Genomic DNA, 17,311 nt, shown 5'->3' on the forward strand with positions numbered 1-17,311 from the left:
ATATTAAATCAACTTTATTTGAGACTTAAAAAGTCAAACTGTTACTGGGGAAAAATAGAATTTCTTAAATTGAGAAGTGCAAAATAATATAATCTCACATGAAAAGACATGTGGCTGTTGCTTGCAAATTGTTTTTACATTTGTCATACTTGTTAATCATTATAATCAATTTGATATCTTCAAAATACAACACAAAAACGTTGAAAAATAACAGGGTCCCGTCTTGTAATCCCACAGTTTGCTATTGTCGAATTGTCTGACTCCACGGACACATCAAACTTGACTGAAATACTCCGCAGGCAAGCGTTTAGTGTTGAAGTTACTATTTTCACGCAGTGGCATATTACCATCGCCGCCACCTTGTGGATGGGAAGATACTTCGAGAATCTTTATGGCCACATTTCAGTCTTCTTCAACACTGAGGCCTGTGTGTTTGTTTCTGTTGACCAAACTTGATCAAGTGAAGGATGAATCTTTGGTGTTTTATTGCCCCCTGTTAGTGTGAGGTACAAAATACTGTAGCGGCACGAGGGGGGGGGGGGGATTAGGTGTTTTTTGGGTCCTCCAGGGGGAAGGTGTCCACCCATTTCTGGGTGCGCTCCCGACACTGGTCCCAGTCGTACAGCGGGCGGTACTGGAAGTGGCGCAGCGCTTTGTCCGTGCCCACGGTGAAGGAGGTGATGGCCACGGCCAGGGTGTAGCTGTTGAGGAGGGGCGCAAAGTTGCAGAAGGGCGTCAGGAGCCAGCGCAGGACGTCGTTGAGCACGGCCAGGAACCACAGCAGCAACAGCGGCATGCGCACGCGGCGGAACTTGAAGGTGGACAGGAAGAGCATGTTGAAGTTCTCGTAGCTCTTGTAGGGCGAGTCGTCGTAGCAGAAGAAGGCCTCGCCGCCCACGGTCTGCGGACGCTCGCGCAGGGCCCGGGCGGCCAGCACGTGCATCCACGCCACGTTGCCTGCGCAGAGCGGGGACGTCGTTAGCTGGGCCAGCTTAGTCATTTCGATCATTTGACAGACAGACAGACAGACAGACAGACAGACAGACGACGACGCGTGTTGGCTCTAGGAAGAGAAGAGTTGCCAGACTTTACGGTCGCTACGTTGAACGTTCTCTGCGACCTTGCGCGTCTATTCCGAGACTCACCCACGTAGACTCGGCCGTGCTCGGTGGTGTCGGGGACGCCGCCGATGATCAGGCCTCCCCTTTTGACGGCCAGCTTGTAGAAGTCTTTGATGAGCTCGTGGCCCTCGCCGTAGATGCCCGTCGGCCTCAAAGAGCACGTGTGCAAAGGCTCACCATTCCGCACCTAGCGAGCCAGCCGAGAGTCATATTTGGGTGCGAGTTCAGCCGCCGGAAAGATCAACTTGGATAGGCGTGAGTGACAATTGATGACTCCTCATATCAAAGAGAAAAAACGGAACCATTCTCAGGCGCTACCTTTGTTCCATTGGCTTCAAGGACCATCTTTTCGGCCTTGGCCTTGCTCTTGGGGTAAGCCATGGTGTGCTTCACTTGATAGGGTGTGTCTTCGTTCCCCCTACGCAGACACACGAACGAGTCATTCCAAATGAGTAATTGTACATCGTCGGAAAGGGTGAGTCGGAAAGCACGCAGAAAAAGGAGTTGCCGATGTCTTGGTTATTTTGATTTCTGCCTAATTAGTGAGTAAACCAGGATGAGCATTTAAGCCCATGAAGGCTATCAAGTCCTCTGCTCGCAGAATCGCTGCGTAACACAAGTGACCTGCCAGACACGCTGGAAAGAAACATCACGGTGGAAAAAAGAAGTCAGTCACATAGCTGACTCGAGGAATAATAAACGGGGTAAAAAAACATTTCAGTACTGCTCTCTTGAGGAACCAACTGAGAGGAAAAAAGATACACGTCACTTTGAGGCGGAGTTAGTTTGGTCCACTTCTCTTGCCATCATGACAGGAACTGTGCATGTTGAAAATGGATCATTGTTCTTGAGTCAACAAGCTCAGATCAGTTCATAGATGCCAGAGTTCACCACAAACATGGTGCATCAGCATTTAGCCGTGATGCTGCACGCAAATGGAACGAGCAGAACTGAAAGCGGACCCAAGGGTTAAAAAACATGCTTTTACGAAGATACCCGAGTTTGACAACGTTTGGAATCGAAGTTAGAAATACAGCCGTGATGTCTCAGCAACGTGATTGGCTCAAAAGGTTCTACCTGACAAAGGGTTCCCTGTTCATGTTGGGTCCGATCACTTCCATGCTGCTGGTGTACAGGAGACTGCAGATGTTGTTGTCCACGCAGGCGTTAATCACATTCTCCGTTCCTGACAGAGGAGAAGAAAACTCTTGGTCAAGAGTGTGTGAAGACAAATATGCGGGAACGTGATTTCACCATGATAATGAAGGCTTAGCACACTTACATGCGAGGGAAACTATTTCAAAAAGGCAGCAACTACAAAACCACAGAATCATCCCCACCTAAAAGTTAAGTCCGACATTGCTATTTCCTTCAACTCTTGTCAAGTACTGTGAATTAAGTTCCTAAAAGTGGATTTTGAAGCGTTTTTGCGGTGCTGCTGCATCCTGGTCTGCAACATGTTAAGCTCTCACCGGTACGTGGCCAGTAAGGGCAATCACGAAGAAAACAAAAAAACATCCCGCTAGGATGGGAATTGTCATTTGTTCCGATCATGCAGAAAATGACAGCGGTGGAATGTCCTTTTCTTCCAGCAAGTTGAATTGGAGTTTGAGTCATTCTCTCTGATGGAGGCAACGACATGCCAGGAAGCTGTCATGAAGATGTCAGCTGCCGTTCAATAGTAGCTGTCGCACTAAACAAATATGCTGAGCATGACCTTTCGGCCAACCGAATGATGTCATTTAGTGCTTGATTTTATGACCCCAGGAGAATAGGTTGTCCTTGTGCATTTTAGTGTTGAAAATGGCACAGGGCCAAGCTCCATGTGAACAATAACACAAGGAGACCCATGAGGAAGTGGGTCACTAGGTCGCACTTCTTATCACAGTGAAAAGTTTCGCAGTGGCTGGCCATCTTTGTAGTCTCACAGTGAATAATAGACACTTGGACACTTACCTGTGACATTGACGCCATAAATGAGGGCTTCTGGGACCTTGTGCCAGACATCCACCAGACTGGCGGTGTGGATGACGACGTGGGCGCCGCGGGATGCCTCCAGCACGCTCTCATAGTCCGTGATGTCGCCCTGGATGATGGTCACCTTGGTCCGCCCTGAGGGACCAAACAGAAAGAACGAATGAGTGCTTCTCACCTCCTATGACAACAACAACAACAACAAATCGGTGTGATGGATGATAGTTGGTGAGGTCCAGGATGGGTGCGGTGCGGTGCGGTGGCTGTGGGCTGAGGTCTCTGGTTACAGGGGGCCTCCGGCGTGTTTGCCGTTACACAATGAAAGCCCGAACAAAGCGTTTTTCCACATAGGCATCCCGTCCATGTCAGTGGATTCTACACCTTGTTCACTCTGCAGTGACAGCGGAATGCCGCTTCTTGACAGATTTATCCGCTCAGCGCAGGGAAGCCAAGGTTGAACACGGCCACTAAACACACACACACACACACACACATGCGCTATGCCGTTGACACAGGTGGTGACAGGCCAACAGGAAACGGCATGGGAGTGGACCATCCTGCACGGAGGGGATCTCTGCATGGTGACCACGCAACACAGGCTCCGTTTTGCTTATATTTAAAAAGACTTATTTACAACTGGTGCGTCTATGTAAATAGCATGGAAATAATAGCCCCAAAAATCTGTATGATGTAATGACAGTTGCAGGTTTGATTGGTCGCTGGCCGAAAGTTTAAAGGTCAGCTAGTGCAACTCGAGCAGTGAGTGCAAAGTGCAACACTTGAAAACATGACAAGGCTGATTTTTAAATGATTATAGTGGAAAAGTGATCTCATGTACATTTTCTACTGAACAATGGAGCAATGTGGCCCGCTCATAAAGAACAGAATTTGTTTTCAAGTGTCACCAAAATCAAGCTCATTTCAGCTTTATGCCTTTACAAAGGATTGGTTTGAAGATTGAAATAAATGCATTCAAAAGTCTCATAAAGAAGAGAATTTGCTTTCAAGTGTCACCAAAATCAAGTTCATTTCAGCTTTATGCCTTTCCAAACGATTGGTTTGAAGATTGAAATAAATGCATTCAAAAGTCTCATAAAGAAGAGAATTTGCTTTCAAGTGTCACCAAAATCAAGTTCATTTCAGCTTTATGCCTCTCGAAACGACTAGTTTGAAGATTGAAATAAATGCATTCAAAAGTCCACACTCTTACCGGTTCCGAGCGCACTGAGTCCTGGTTCCGTGTGTTTGTCAAATACTCGAACTTCTGCCACCGCGTCTCCCTCGTAGTCCAGCAGAACTCGCAGCAGGTGCCGACCCAGGAAGCCGCAGCCCCCCGTCATAAGGTACACGAGCCCTGAGCGGCGGTCTGACATGGTGACGTGCGACTAGTCGGCTTCTCGGTTCGACTGAGGACGAGCAGAGCAGAGCAGAGCAGAGCAGAGCAGAGCAGAGCAGAGCAGGCAACAAGTTGCAGTTGCACCTCCAGCAGCAGCAGCAGCAGCAGCAGCAACCCAATCCGCACGACCGCTTTCGTGCTGCCTTTATGACCCCAGGACAGCCCCGCCCGCGCTTCTTCTTTATTGGGCGAGGGGTGGGGCTGTAGAGGAATCTTGTAAAAATATTTTTCTTTCTTTATTTATTCATTCATTTATTTATTCATTTATTTATCATGAGAAATAAGAGTATACATTTAAATATCTCGATTATTGATTTATTCATATACATTTCTGGATCATTTCCTCGGATAATTGTGTTCTGCAGGATCGGTTTTTGTTCTCTACCGTTTTTCATTGAATTGACTTACTTTTGTTTACTATTTTATATATATATTTAGCGTTCAAATAGATGACATATTTACAGCACTGGGTTCCGGTCCATGTGCAGATCATTGTCGTATGTGTGTGTGGTTTGTGCATGTGCACGACTCGTGTGGAATGTGTGTTATATTTTTACACCCCCGTTGTGGACAGCACTTAAAATATTGCAACGTGCCACCGAAGAATATAGTTTTGTTTTGATTTTGTTTTTCATCACAAGCACGTGTAAGCACACGTATTTGAAATTCACAAAATGAATGAATGAATGAATGAATGAATGAATGGATGAATGCACATTTGTTGATGTTTGGGCTATAGGCTCCATATGGTACAGGGCGTGTAGGTTGTCCACCAATCATACAGAGTATTTTGTTCAAAGTCTGACCCTAATCGAACACCACACAATGGAGCTGGAGATCGGGTCAAAGTTCACTGGTGTTGCAACATTTGAAGGGCAACAAGCAAAAGTTGAACTTGATGTTTGGTCTCAGCTACCAAAACAAGTCACATGTCTCGTGAAAATTCAGTGTTTAATGTCAGCATTACAGTAATTGTTTTCCAATTCTACAAATGTCTGCGGGTCAGGCCGTCAGATCACAGCAAAGCTAATTAACTGAATAACACCCAAGTTTATTTGGCCGATGGCATGGTTAGTGAGACTGGACCATTTCTCATTTGCCAAATAAGCAAATGTATAGAAACCTTTTGTCTAGTTTTCATTGTGCCAAGTTATCAAAATGGCTATTGTGTACTTTATTTTAAAAAAATCAGTTTTGGACTTAAATCGATTTTTGAGTTGAATCCATACTTTTACATGAATTTTGACTTGAGCACACTGTGTGAGAACTTTTGCCACAGACATGTTAAGACACTTGAGAAGGATTGGTGAAATCATGGCAATCAAGCCTTTCTTTCAGACCACATTTGCCACCAACAGAACCAAAGGCGTCATCACCTGATTCACTCATTTTAGGGTGACATTCCATAACTTCCTGTTGACATAACTGCAGCGCAGGTGCGTCATGTCAAGACAGGAAGCGGTCACGTTAAACTGCTTCCCACACAGACAAGCAAAACGTTTCTTTAAAAAATATTTTAATGCACCATTAATAAAGGGTCCAACGCATTAATACAAGATTGCAAATAATATTAAAACGAGGAAGAACCATACAAAATAAACGAGTTGAAGGTATGTACATGTGTCCTGGCGTGGATAGAGAGAACAAGGGACAGGGAGTGAGAGAGAGAGAGAGAGTCTATTTACAGCTCAGTGTGTTTCTACGAGAAACAAACACTTATTTACATCCATTTTCTTTTTTTTCATCACTTCAACCATGAAAGCAGAAAAAGACTTTTTGCTTTTGTCTTTTTGCTACTCGATAGAGACTTTGAACAAGTCTGCAAAAAAATAACCTCTAGTTGTCCCCCCCTCCCATTTTTGTTTTTAGAACCCAATGCAAAAAACGTGCCTGCTAAAAACACTTGTGCAAACACACGGCGACAACAAAACCTGCAGGGGATTTGGCGTGAGAAATTAAAAAAACAAAAAAGGAAACAATGGAAACAGCACCAAAATAATATTTTAAAAAAACAAAAAAACACCAACAACAACGAACTGTTTTGGTTTGGAAGTGGCAGATAACTTGTGGATCCGGATAACAGGGACGCTTATTTGAGACAACAGTAACATATAATACGATCCAAAACAATCCCAAAGCAAGGAGGAAGCTTGTAGAACAGAAGCGGAACGTGTGGGATTAAAAGTTTTAAAACCCTGAATTTGTGTTGACTTCCTTGTGCGTGCGTGCGTGCGTGCGTGGATCCACCAAAAGTGCGAGTGGCGGGGTGGCGAGCGACGGGAGCCTCAGTTGAGCGTGCCGCGACAGTTCTCGGTGCCGCACAAGCACGGGATCTTGTTCTCCTCCAGCGGGAACTTGTAGTCGTACGTGATCTCCTCGTTGACGGCGATGGCCTGCTTGGAGTAGATGACAATCTTCTTCTGGGACTCGATGGTGATCACTTTGGCGTAGCAGTTGGGCTGAAATGGAAAGGAATGGTCAGCAAAGGTTTCTTCAAACGTTTTCTCGTCACCATATGTCGTCATCATCATCCTGGATGAAGACGAGCGTCTCCGCTCACAGTGCAGCAGTGGTTGATAAAGCGGGCCAGGTTTCCACACTTGGTGGCGTCGATGATGGTGTCGTGGTCCACTCGGAACAAGTAGCTGCTGCCGATGCCCTGCTGGGCGTAGCGCTTCTCGCGATTATCCGCCACCATCTACGCGCACGCACACAAACATTACTACATTTGGCCTGACTTTTGGTAGCGGTGCTACTCGGAAGCGGCTGGCTCACCTGTCTTATGTTCTGCCCCACGTACTCGATGACCATCTCGTCGGCAGCGATGGCCTCCATGGCGAAGAGGCCCCACTCGTGAATTCTGCTGCGTCCGAATCGAAGCTTCTTCTTGCGGAACTAAACCAACAGAAAGATATCAAATGAAATCTAATCTAGTATCGAAATATAAAGAATACAACTGAAAGACAAATCTCTTTTTTTTTTTAAATGAAGTGGCGTGCATTTTTCTCACGCAAACTGTGTGCTAATTTCCTGCATGTGCTCACTGGCACAGTTTGCGCAACATTGTCGCTACCCAAGTGACATTTGGAAGACGTCATGTGCATCGTGGGTGTCTGGAAACGGGGCCAGTTGCAGTGTGTGCGCTATTTGTCGAAAGTACCTTGAGCTGATTGAGCTTGAGCAGGTCAGAGTCCATGACGGCCGGCGTGCCGATGACGGTGAGGAGGCGCCGCTGCTCCGACCGGCGCTCTGAAAGCACGCGGTTGGTGCCCTAGAGGGAAGAAAAAGAAAAGATTATCAGTGGCCTTGAACTGGAGGAACGCTCAAGAACCTTGACCTCCAGCCAAGGAATTCAGTGAACTTGTGAACTAACTGAAATCAGATAAGAGGGCTGAGAGATATATGACTCAAGTGAAACGTTTTCTCCTCACACTCAAGACTTTCCTTCCCTAGATTCCTCAAGACGTTTTAAGATAGCATGGCATGCAACTCATTCTACCATGACTTACTGAAGCATTTGCAACTTCAACATGTCATTCAGGACTCCTAGAAGAGTGCTTTACTGCTCTCTTGTGGCCAATATGAAGAACTACAAAGCTTTTTGGGACGCAGCAATTCTTTTCAAGAGTTTGCTATTTGCGACCTGGCTCGGCCTACTTTTTGCCACATTTTTGCTTTGTAATGCCAAATAAAGTCGGGCAAAGAAAGCTTGAGGTTATTTTATACTGTGTCATATCCCGGCGCTAAGCTCGCGAGGCCCAAACTTACCGAGCTGTCCACATTCTCCACCTCCCGTATGACCTGCTCGGGCAGGTCCAAGTCCAGGTAGACGTCTTTCTCCTTGCGGCTGATGGCGTAGTAACCTTCGCTCCTGGCGCAGCCCGTCACGTGTTCGCGCAACTGCCCGTCCGCGTTCCTCTTCTTCCGCCGAGGGTTCGGCAAGTTGGTCAGTGCGGCTCAGCGTTAAGGTGGATAGGTCACAGCGTGAAAGCCATCGGCGACCTACGGCACGGCACGGCACGCAAACTACAAAGGATATCAGTGTGCTGCACCCAGTGGGTGTCGTTGAGCCAGTCGGAGTTGTGGTCGTCCTGCAGCAGCTTCTCGTACGTAGTCTTCAGTAGCATCAGATCCTCGCCGTCCAGGCCGGAGTTCCAGATGTCATACAGGATGGTCATCTGCTCAAATTCACTGCGGTTCTCGTACTTGATGGCCGGAGGCTCGGGGGCCGGCGCGGCTTTGGCGGACGCCAGGCCGGCCTCCTGCAGGAAGAGCCGTTCGCTCTTCCTCACGTCCTCCGCCGCAGACTCCTCCTCCGAGTCGGTGCTCGTCAGCTCACCGGACTCCAGCTCCTCTACGTCCACGTCCTCTTCTGATTCCTGAACACAGCGAGGCAACATGACCACGGGTCTGCTTTTAGTACCAGTATCATCTCACCTGTATGCGTAAAATCTTAAACCCTAACAATCCAATCGCATTTCTCTCACACACACACACACACACACACACCTCTTGTTTGCGTTTCTTTTGCTTCACGGCTGGCGTCTCCTTGGGTTGCTTTGTGGGCAGAAGCTCCAGATTCTCCTTGTCTTTACTTCTCCTCTTTTTGCTCTTCTCAAGCTCCAGCGCTTTGCTGGCCCTTAACCTCTTTGTAGTCAACGTGGCGCTGGTCTGATTGGACTCCTCGGAGAGCAATCCCAAGTACTCTCCCGTGTCGCCTCTGGAGGGAAGGGCCTCGCCGATGACCTCCTCCGGTGCCTCCAGGACCCCGGAAATGGAGTTGAGGTCGGCCGGGAGCAGGACGGAGGACTCCTGCTTGGAGGTCTTCTTGGAGGCAGGCGGCGCCGCGAGGACAGGGGCTCGACAGTAGTTGTGCTCCATGAAGACCAGCACGCTCTCCAAGCTCATGACGCGCAACAGAGCCTCCTGTGAGAAGAAACCGTCCTCCATCTTCTGCTCCTCGGCCTCGTCCGACGTCTCCGTCTCCTCAGAGTCTCCGGCGTCGGGGTCCATCTTCAGGGCCACGTCGGCCAGTACCGACAGGTCAGCGGCCGAGGCCAGCTGCAGCAAGCTGGACGCTCCCAGCTGCTCTCGGAGCCTCAGCCCCTTCTCTTCGTCCTCGTCTTCTTCTCGTAGGGAAGAAGCGATGATGGCGCTTCGGGACTTTCCGCGGGGTCGCTTGCTGAGGGGAGACGACGGGGGCGCCTCCTCGAAAGCCATCCTGCACATGGAGGCGTGGTCCAGCGGGAGGTTCTGCACGGTGCGGCACACCATGACAGGGGGAGCAGAAGATTTGGGGGACTCTTTGCCCCGTTTTCCGGCCGCCTTGGTGGGGATCTGAGGGGCCACCTTTTTGGAATCCTCCGAATCCGTAGACCGCCCGCACGGTGGCACGATGAGAGCGTTGGCCTGGCCCGGTTTGGAGGCGAAGGGCAGAAGCTGAATGCCGTGAGCGGGACGCAGGCCGGCGCCGACGCGACTGTCCAAAGGTCGGGCGGGCGAGAGCGGGAGAGAGTCGAGCGGCGTTTGCGAGGGCGACGGTGGCAAAGACGGCGACAGATCTTTGCTTTCGTTCTCCTCGGTGGAGAAGGAGACGGTCTTTCGCCGCTTCTTGAGAGGGGGCACCAGGACCGCGGGGGACGGAGGCCGAGGGTACGGCGGGGATGGCGGTCGCTTGGAGGGGAGTCCCGCTTTGGTGTCACCTGCAAGACATTAGACGCATTTGCACATTCCCATTCCGAATGGACATCCATTTCCGATTGGCTGTCACAAAAAGTTCATTTTGTTTTGTCTGGTTCATCACTTTCCTGGTTCTTTGATCTCAAACAAATTATTTTAGGTTGCATTACCTGACATGATGTTTCGGCTTGAAGCCGAAACATCATGTCAGGTAACGCAAGCTAAAATAATTTGTTTGAGATAAGAGAAGCAGGAAAGTGAGTGACTTACCAAGTTTGAGCTCTGCCTTTGTAAGGATCTTCGCCCTAATAAGAGCACAAAAGCAAAAATAATGAGCAAAAAATGAAGTCATTTTTGCTGCATAAAAAAAAAAAAACATTGCCACACACCTGCCGTCTTTTCCCAGCAACGTGCTGTCCATGGTGGACTCATCCATGGTGTCGCTGTCACGCATCTCCCCTTCCTCCTCAGAGGAAGACGATGAGGATGCCTCGGAGGAAGAGCCCTCGGAGGAGGAGGAGAGGCTCTCGTCGTCGCTGTCGGCGCTGAGGGCGTCGTCTAAAAATAAATAAGCAAAAGGCTTTTGAGAAGGTGGGTTTTTCTATAGTCGGTGGAGTTTTCAACTGCTTCTGTTCTTTTCCATTGTGCAAATTGTGGGATCTGCGTTATTTACCATCAGACTTGTCACTCGCCTCCACTTCCCCATCATCCTAGAAAAAAAAAAAAAAAAAAAAGAAAGTTCATCAGAAAAGTGAACCGAAACGCTACTACACATGTCGGCGGGCCGCCACGGAACCTTATCGGAGGAGGAGCCGTCAGACGTCTCTTCTCCCTCGCTGTCCAGCTCCCAAGGTTTCCGACTCCTGGGCTTCTTTTTCCTTCTCTTGTTGTCTCGTCCCGCTCGGCCGACGTCCGGCACGATCCCGTTGGCGCCTGAGAACCAGACAAGTGTCAAAGTGTCAGACGCCCCGCCCCGGCCCGCTTCTGATGTGACACGACATGAGCTGGGCGAACCTTCGTCGTCCTCGTCAGGCGGCGTCGACGGGCGCGGTCTTTTCATGTCTCCTTCCGTGAGCTCTTGAGGTTCTTTCCTCTTCACCTATGTAGAAAAAAAAAACCCCAATGCAATTCTAGATCATGTTTTGAACTTTCTTGTCATTTGTTACATTGTGACTGACCTTAAAAGAAGGTAGCCTGAGTGCTCCACGCAGGGAAAAGCCCTCCACGCCGCCACTTTTGGCCCAGTCCACCAGAGACATTAAGGGCTCCCGAGGACGGTTCACCTTCTCCTCTTTTTTCTCCTCGTCGCGCATGGCCGACATTGTTTGGAATGGCTGAAGACAAAAACAATTTCATGAAGAGGCAAAAAAAAAAAAAAAAACTTGCTCAAAATGCAGTAGGCGAGTGGGATACTTCCTAACCTTAGCCTTGGTTTCCTTTCGGTCCCACCACTCGTCAAATGTGGCGAAAGCAATGTTCTCCACCATCTTGCGGTTCAGGTCCCTCTGCATGATGCTCTTCATCTCCTGGATGAGCGTGGCCAGCGCCATTTGCACGGTGGCTTCGTGAGGGTTGTCCGAGTTGACGGGTACCTCCTCGGCGGCGGCAGGGGTCTGGTACTCGCCGTCCTCGCCGGGCGGCACCGTGTCGTAGGCGGGCGGCGGCGGCGGCATGTAGGAGGGGTAGTGCGTGGCCACCATTTGCGAGGACCACGCCGGAGGCGGCAGGTGCGAAGGGGGAGCTATCTGGGTGCCGTGCGGATCGGTGTAAGGGTAGGGAAGCATGTGGGGCGGCATATAGCGCTGGTCCTGCTCGTAGTGCGCCCCGCTCCCCTCTTGTTCCATGAAGGGGTGCTGCAGCGAGTGCAGGTGGTAGGACGAGTAGTCTCCCGTGGCAGCCTCGCTCGGCGTGCCGTTAGAAGACGACGCGCGCATCTGGTGCAGCCGACTGAGCATGTGCGTATGCATCTGGAAGGACATGGGCGCCCCGCCGGTGTACTGGTTCATCAGTTCCATTGAGGTGGCATAGTCGTACATGTGGTGGGACATGGGCGGAGGAGGGTACTCTGGGTGCAGGTCCATGTGGGGCGGCGGCGGGATTCCCGGAGGCGGCGGCGGCTGCAGGGAGTAGCCCGGCGGCGGCGGCAGGTGGGGTGGGTAAGAGGGGATGGGCGGGTGCATGGAGGCACCAAAGTGCTGCGTTGATTCCGAGATGGGCGACGACGAGGGCTCCGCCTGCGACGGCGGCACGGCCGCCTGGGAGGACGACGGCGAGGAGCAGGAAGTGATAGAAGGCTGGTGGCTGGTGACCGTCGTGATGGACACCTCACCCTCCTCCTCCTCCGAGGAGATTTCCATGTCTTCTCCTGAGGAGCGAGGGGAGGACTGAAAGAAGATAGAGATGTTTAATAGTGGAATGGGTCAAAAGTAAAACATCTCCATCCATCCATCCATCCATCCATCCATCCATTCATTCATTCATTCATTCATTCATTCATTCATTCATTCATTCATTCATTCAAGAAGTGACTTTTCAGCATTCACACAATGACTGATACTTTGCTTCCCATCTGTGTCAGCTGAAATGTCTGCTCTCTGAGAGGGAAGAAAAGCATTGCACTCGCAGATGATGGAGCGCTTACCTGACTCTGCCCATTGTAAGGCGGCGTGCGGGCCCCCGTCCTTTTTTGTTGGTCAGCGCTCGTTGACTCGTCTGGGACGGCGTCCGTCTCTGCTGGGTCGACCGGCGGCGGGGGCTCGTCTGGGAGCGGGACGTGAGGCGAGCGCGCCGAAGAAGAAGGCGGGGGAGCCGGCGGCTCCGCGGGACTTTTCCGACCGTCGCTCCCTTTTCCTCGTTTCCTGAGGCCGTCTCGGTCGCGCTCCCCTTTAGCCTTGTCCCCGTCGTCGGCCGTCTGGTTGGCGCGAGGGCGCTCGCCCCCGGCGCTGCCCGCTCGCCCTTTTTTTGTCAAGCGTTCACCCCTCTGCTTATCTTCTTCCTCTTCTTCGTCAGAAGCGAGGAAGGAGAATTTGGCCTTCTGCTCCTTGAGGAGCATCTCAATGCGGGAGTCCAGGCTGCTGCCGTGGTAGGCGAACGGTAAGCTTTCGTTGGTCGAGTCCGGCTCCGGTGAGCCAGAACCGCGTCGGCGACCCGCTGGTGGGCTAGCGGAGGCGGCAGGGTGTTGGGGGAGGGAGGTGGAAGAAGGGGAAGTGGATAAGGAGGCGCCGGAGGAATGGGAAGGGGACAAAGGTGGCGGCGGTGGTGTTTTGGGCGGGATCGGCGGCGTGCTGGGACGGCGTTTGGGCTTTGGCCACTGCTCCTCTCGAGCGGGACTTTCCTGGTTGAAATCAAGCGCGCCCAGTGTCTCTGCCACAGCGGCAGCAATGACAGATGCCGGTGGCAGCGGCGGCGGGGGCGGCGGGGGAGGCGGCGGCAGGGCACCCGCCAAAGGTGCCGGAGCCCTCTCAGGGAGGCGAGTGGACGTATCCGATCCCTGAGGAGGCGCCGGGGCAGGATCTTTGGATGCGGCATACGAAGAGTAGGACGAGGGCGGCGGGGACATGCTGTTGGAGGAGGAGCGGTACGAGTTGGAATTGTATCTGGGGTCCGAGCTGCTGGAGTGGTCACCGTCCCGCTCGCGGTCTCTGTCCCGCTCCCGGTCCCTGTCGCGGCTGCTCTTCCTGCGGCTGCCGTGGTGGTTGTGCGAGTGGTGGTGGTTCCGGTGCCGCTGGTGTCCGTGTTCACGCGAGCCCACGCTGTCGCGTCGGTATCCCCGCTCGTCCCGACGGTCCGAGTGATGGTGCGAGTGATGGGAATGGTACTTGGATGAGGAGGAGGAGTTGCCATCCTGCTGGTGAGGGTAAGACGCCCGCCTGGAGGAGACGCCGCCCGCTGTCCCATAGCGCCCTCCCGAGTCTCTGTCTCGCTCGCTCACGAGAGGCTGGTCGTACTGGGACCCCAGAAGTGGCGGGGGCATGGTGGAGTGGTGCGCCACGTGGGGACCACCGGGTCCTCCCGCGTTGGGATACGGCGGATAGCAGGGCGGCTCGTTGGGACGGTACGAAGCGGGCGGAAGGTACCCGGGACGACCTCGGTGGTACAAGGAAGGTTCGTGAGCGTCCTCGGAGTAGCGGGACACTTTGAATCCACCGCCTACTGCGGTTCCCGAATAGCCAGACTCCTGAGAGAACGGCGTCCCGGATCTGGAGCTGTAGGGTGTTCCGCTCTGAGAGGACCCCGAGGTGTAGCCGCCCGTCACCGACGACGACGGGGGCGTGTCCAGGCGCTGCTCGCCGAAACCGGTATCCGCCGAGCCGGGAGTGACGTTTCCGGACTTGAGCGCCTGCTGAACGCCCGCCGCCAACACTGCCAACTCGCTGGAGAGCCGCCGGCGGATATCAGAAGACTGCGCGGACAGGAATGACGCGTGAGCGTTTGGAAATGAAATCAAATTTATATCCTGATCGTGACGGTTACCACATCAGGCTGCTGCTGCTGCTGCTGCTGCTGCTGCTGCTGCGTGGGGGTTTGCGGTGCCAGGCAGTCTACTAAGGCTTTGCCCCCCAAGGGCACCGTCTGAGGCGTGTAGGAGCCGTTCACAATCAGGTCGTAATACTTCTGCCTCTGCTGGCCTGCAGACAAAAAATATGTCACTTTTTTTCCTCCCATTCCAGTATTAACGAAGGATGGATTGGTTTAACACTGTCATCTAACAATTATTGACGACACAATTTCCATCTGTTGCCAACTCACCTTTGATGTCCAGCTGCGCGTGGATGATGTTACCCATGACCGAGGTGTTGTGCAGCTGCTTGACGGTGTCCTTGGCCCCACGTGTGCTGGTGAACAACACCCGAGCCAGGCCCAGGTGCTTTCTGGTCTTGGGGTGGAACAGGATCTCCATCTCCTCGACCTCGCCAAACTTGGCGCACATCTCGGCCAAGAAGGGCTCCTTGATGTTGTCGTTGAGCCGGGCAAAAGTCACCTCCTTGAGGGGGATCGGACCCACATAGAAGTCGTCCAGCTGTGGATCGAGCAGAGAAAAAAAACGCGGGGATGACGCATCAGAATGAGCCATGCTTTGAGATGTGTGGAGGTCTCCCAACCTTAAACTTTGGCACCGGCAGGACCATCTCTGTATACCTGGACCATAATCTGCGGGGTCTTGGGTCTCGCAGTTCACCCACAGGCGGGAATCCAGAATCCTGGTGACATTTTGGACACATGAGGTAATGGAGTGCAACATCAACATTTCCAAGTCTATAAGGGTCGAAGCACGTATTCTCTAGATCAGGGGTCACCAACCCGGTGCCCGCGGCGACCACATCAGTCGCCCGCAGCGACCACATCAGTCGGCCATAGCCCAGTTCTAAAAATTGTTTACAGTACACTGGTGAAGAGCATGCAATGCCAGGCTTCCCACTAACATTAATGTTCAGTGTCTTCACATAGAATATCATTAATAAAAATATAAAATTAAAGGTACACTGTGTAACTTTGTTATTTCAGAAGTGTATTATCAAAGCCCTTTGGTTTATTCGGTGGCCTTGAAGTAGCTCCCAACTTCAGAAGTGTATTATCAAAGCCCTTTGCATTATTCGGTGGCCTTGAAGTAGCTCCCAACTTCAAAAAGGTTGGTGACCCCTGCTCTAGATGGTATAACTGGGTCTATGGAACCCATTCGTCCAATTGCGACACCCGGTGCTCTGAGTCGGCGTCTTGTTCTGTCAAATAGAGCTGCAGCCTACCCAGCTGACTATGGGTGAAAGCCACAACCTGGCCTGGACTTGTCCCCCCAGTCAATCGCAGGGCAGATATGGAGACAGGCAACCATACAAACTTAGCCGAATGCCTCCTGTAACTGTAGAACCGTGCACGCTGCAACTCCATTGCTTTTGGTCACACCACATGTGACGTTTAAAGAAAAGAAAAGAAAAGAAAAAAACCACTCACAGGCACGCTGAAATGCACTCCATCGTATCTGTAGATCTTTTGTGCGACCCGTCTGATGGCCGGGTCCTGGACCAGTTTGAAGCTCTTCCACTGCAAACTCACAGCCTTTTGTGTGTCTGCACCACTGTCTGGATCCATCCTACAGCTGCCAATACACATTTGTTTACATGGCACGTAGGGATCGAAAAGAACACAAGCAAATATGTGCACAGGTTTGACTAGCTAACATTAAACAACTCGTGCTGAAGGTAGAAAGACAAACAACCCCTACAACGACACGCTTGAAGCATGAATAGTAACTGCTTGTGTATCGTAAATAAATGCGGAAGAAAACATAAAAGAAGATAGATGGCTGGCTGACGTCCGCCGCTCCGGATAAGACGCTGTCAAAACAATGAACGGGTTACGTCACAGAGCACTAGTTTAGTTCAGTTACCTACGCTAACATGCTAACACGCAGCAACACATCGCCACCTGGTTGACCTATTCGCACAAAATATAAGTTCTAAAAGAACAAAACTCGAATCGGGTTGTCAATCGGGTCATAAATACCCTATTATAGGCGATACGAGTGCTTCAGATAGGCGGTACATTTCTTAGCTTTTTGGTGTGTGCTAATGCTAAGGCAAGTTATCGCGACCGTCAGCTAGCGCTTACTTAGCATCAATTTAGCAAGCCAAACCAGTCATATTTGTCGATACCGTATTATAAACAGCGGGTGTCGTCTCTAAGTCTTTCCGGGACTGAAGGGTTTAGTTTCCGGCTGAAAATGCCAGATTCCCAGCTCCGATAGTCCCAGAGCGCGCTCATCCAAGAGTAGCAGCCCGCCCGCCGACAGGCCCGCCCGGGCAACAAGAAAAACACAGTCCACCCACCAAAACACAAACGGGACAGCTCCGAGACCCACGCTCACGCGAAAGGAGCGGGCCCAAATGATGCCGCTAACATTCCGGTTGATAGTCGAGACAAACGCGAGCCCCCGCGGAGCACTGGAGAGTTGTTTTGAGTCTCTAAATGCCTAATATTATGGAGAGAGCGGCCATCGCGCAACAAACCTGAAAGCCTCGCCTGTTCTCCATCTGAGTAGGCAAACGCGGCAAACAGCTTCTCATACGCACTTTCCACTCAAAATAAAAATGAAAACTGACATTTATCTTGCCGGTTAGTGACAATAAACTGTTATCTATGATAG

At 51.3% G+C, this 17,311-nt stretch overlaps 2 protein-coding genes across 5 annotated transcripts; both read right to left on the reverse strand.

The window, feature by feature from the left end:
- Window positions 1–137: 137 nt before the first annotated feature.
- On the reverse strand, window positions 138–4,554 carry hsd3b7 (hydroxy-delta-5-steroid dehydrogenase, 3 beta- and steroid delta-isomerase). Its single transcript, XM_037256022.1, has 6 exons — window positions 4,306–4,554; window positions 3,078–3,233; window positions 2,199–2,307; window positions 1,440–1,539; window positions 1,146–1,308; window positions 138–957 (listed from the first exon to the last, which is right to left on the reverse strand). The coding sequence occupies exons 1-6, from the start codon at window positions 4,466–4,468 to the stop codon at window positions 545–547; spliced, it is 1,104 nt and encodes a 367-aa protein (XP_037111917.1). The 5' UTR covers window positions 4,469–4,554; the 3' UTR covers window positions 138–544.
- A 1,436-nt stretch (window positions 4,555–5,990) lies between these two features.
- setd1a (SET domain containing 1A, histone lysine methyltransferase) lies at window positions 5,991–17,233 on the reverse strand. 4 transcript variants are annotated; one of them, XM_037255792.1, is made up of 20 exons: window positions 17,175–17,233; window positions 16,120–16,264; window positions 15,273–15,371; window positions 14,920–15,190; window positions 14,644–14,798; window positions 12,812–14,572; window positions 11,592–12,554; window positions 11,349–11,504; window positions 11,185–11,269; window positions 10,967–11,103; window positions 10,844–10,880; window positions 10,560–10,728; window positions 10,441–10,475; window positions 9,001–10,196; window positions 8,531–8,870; window positions 8,260–8,441; window positions 7,652–7,762; window positions 7,267–7,386; window positions 7,052–7,189; window positions 5,991–6,950 (listed from the first exon to the last, which is right to left on the reverse strand). In XM_037255792.1, exons 2-20 carry the CDS (start codon window positions 16,255–16,257, stop codon window positions 6,777–6,779), a joined length of 6,267 nt encoding a protein of 2,088 aa, XP_037111687.1. In that variant the 5' UTR covers window positions 16,258–16,264; window positions 17,175–17,233; the 3' UTR covers window positions 5,991–6,776. The 4 variants fall into 4 exon arrangements, with proteins under 4 accessions (XP_037111687.1, XP_037111689.1, XP_037111686.1 ...); XM_037255794.1 differs by lacking the exon at window positions 17,175–17,233 and adding an exon at window positions 16,995–17,168 and having other exon boundaries at window positions 9,001–10,193; XM_037255791.1 differs by lacking the exon at window positions 17,175–17,233 and adding an exon at window positions 16,995–17,168.
- Window positions 17,234–17,311: the final 78 nt, after the last annotated feature.

The sequence above is a fragment of the Syngnathus acus genome, chromosome 8 (genome assembly GCF_901709675.1).
Source record: "Syngnathus acus chromosome 8, fSynAcu1.2, whole genome shotgun sequence".
Lineage (NCBI taxonomy): Eukaryota > Metazoa > Chordata > Actinopteri > Syngnathiformes > Syngnathidae > Syngnathus > Syngnathus acus.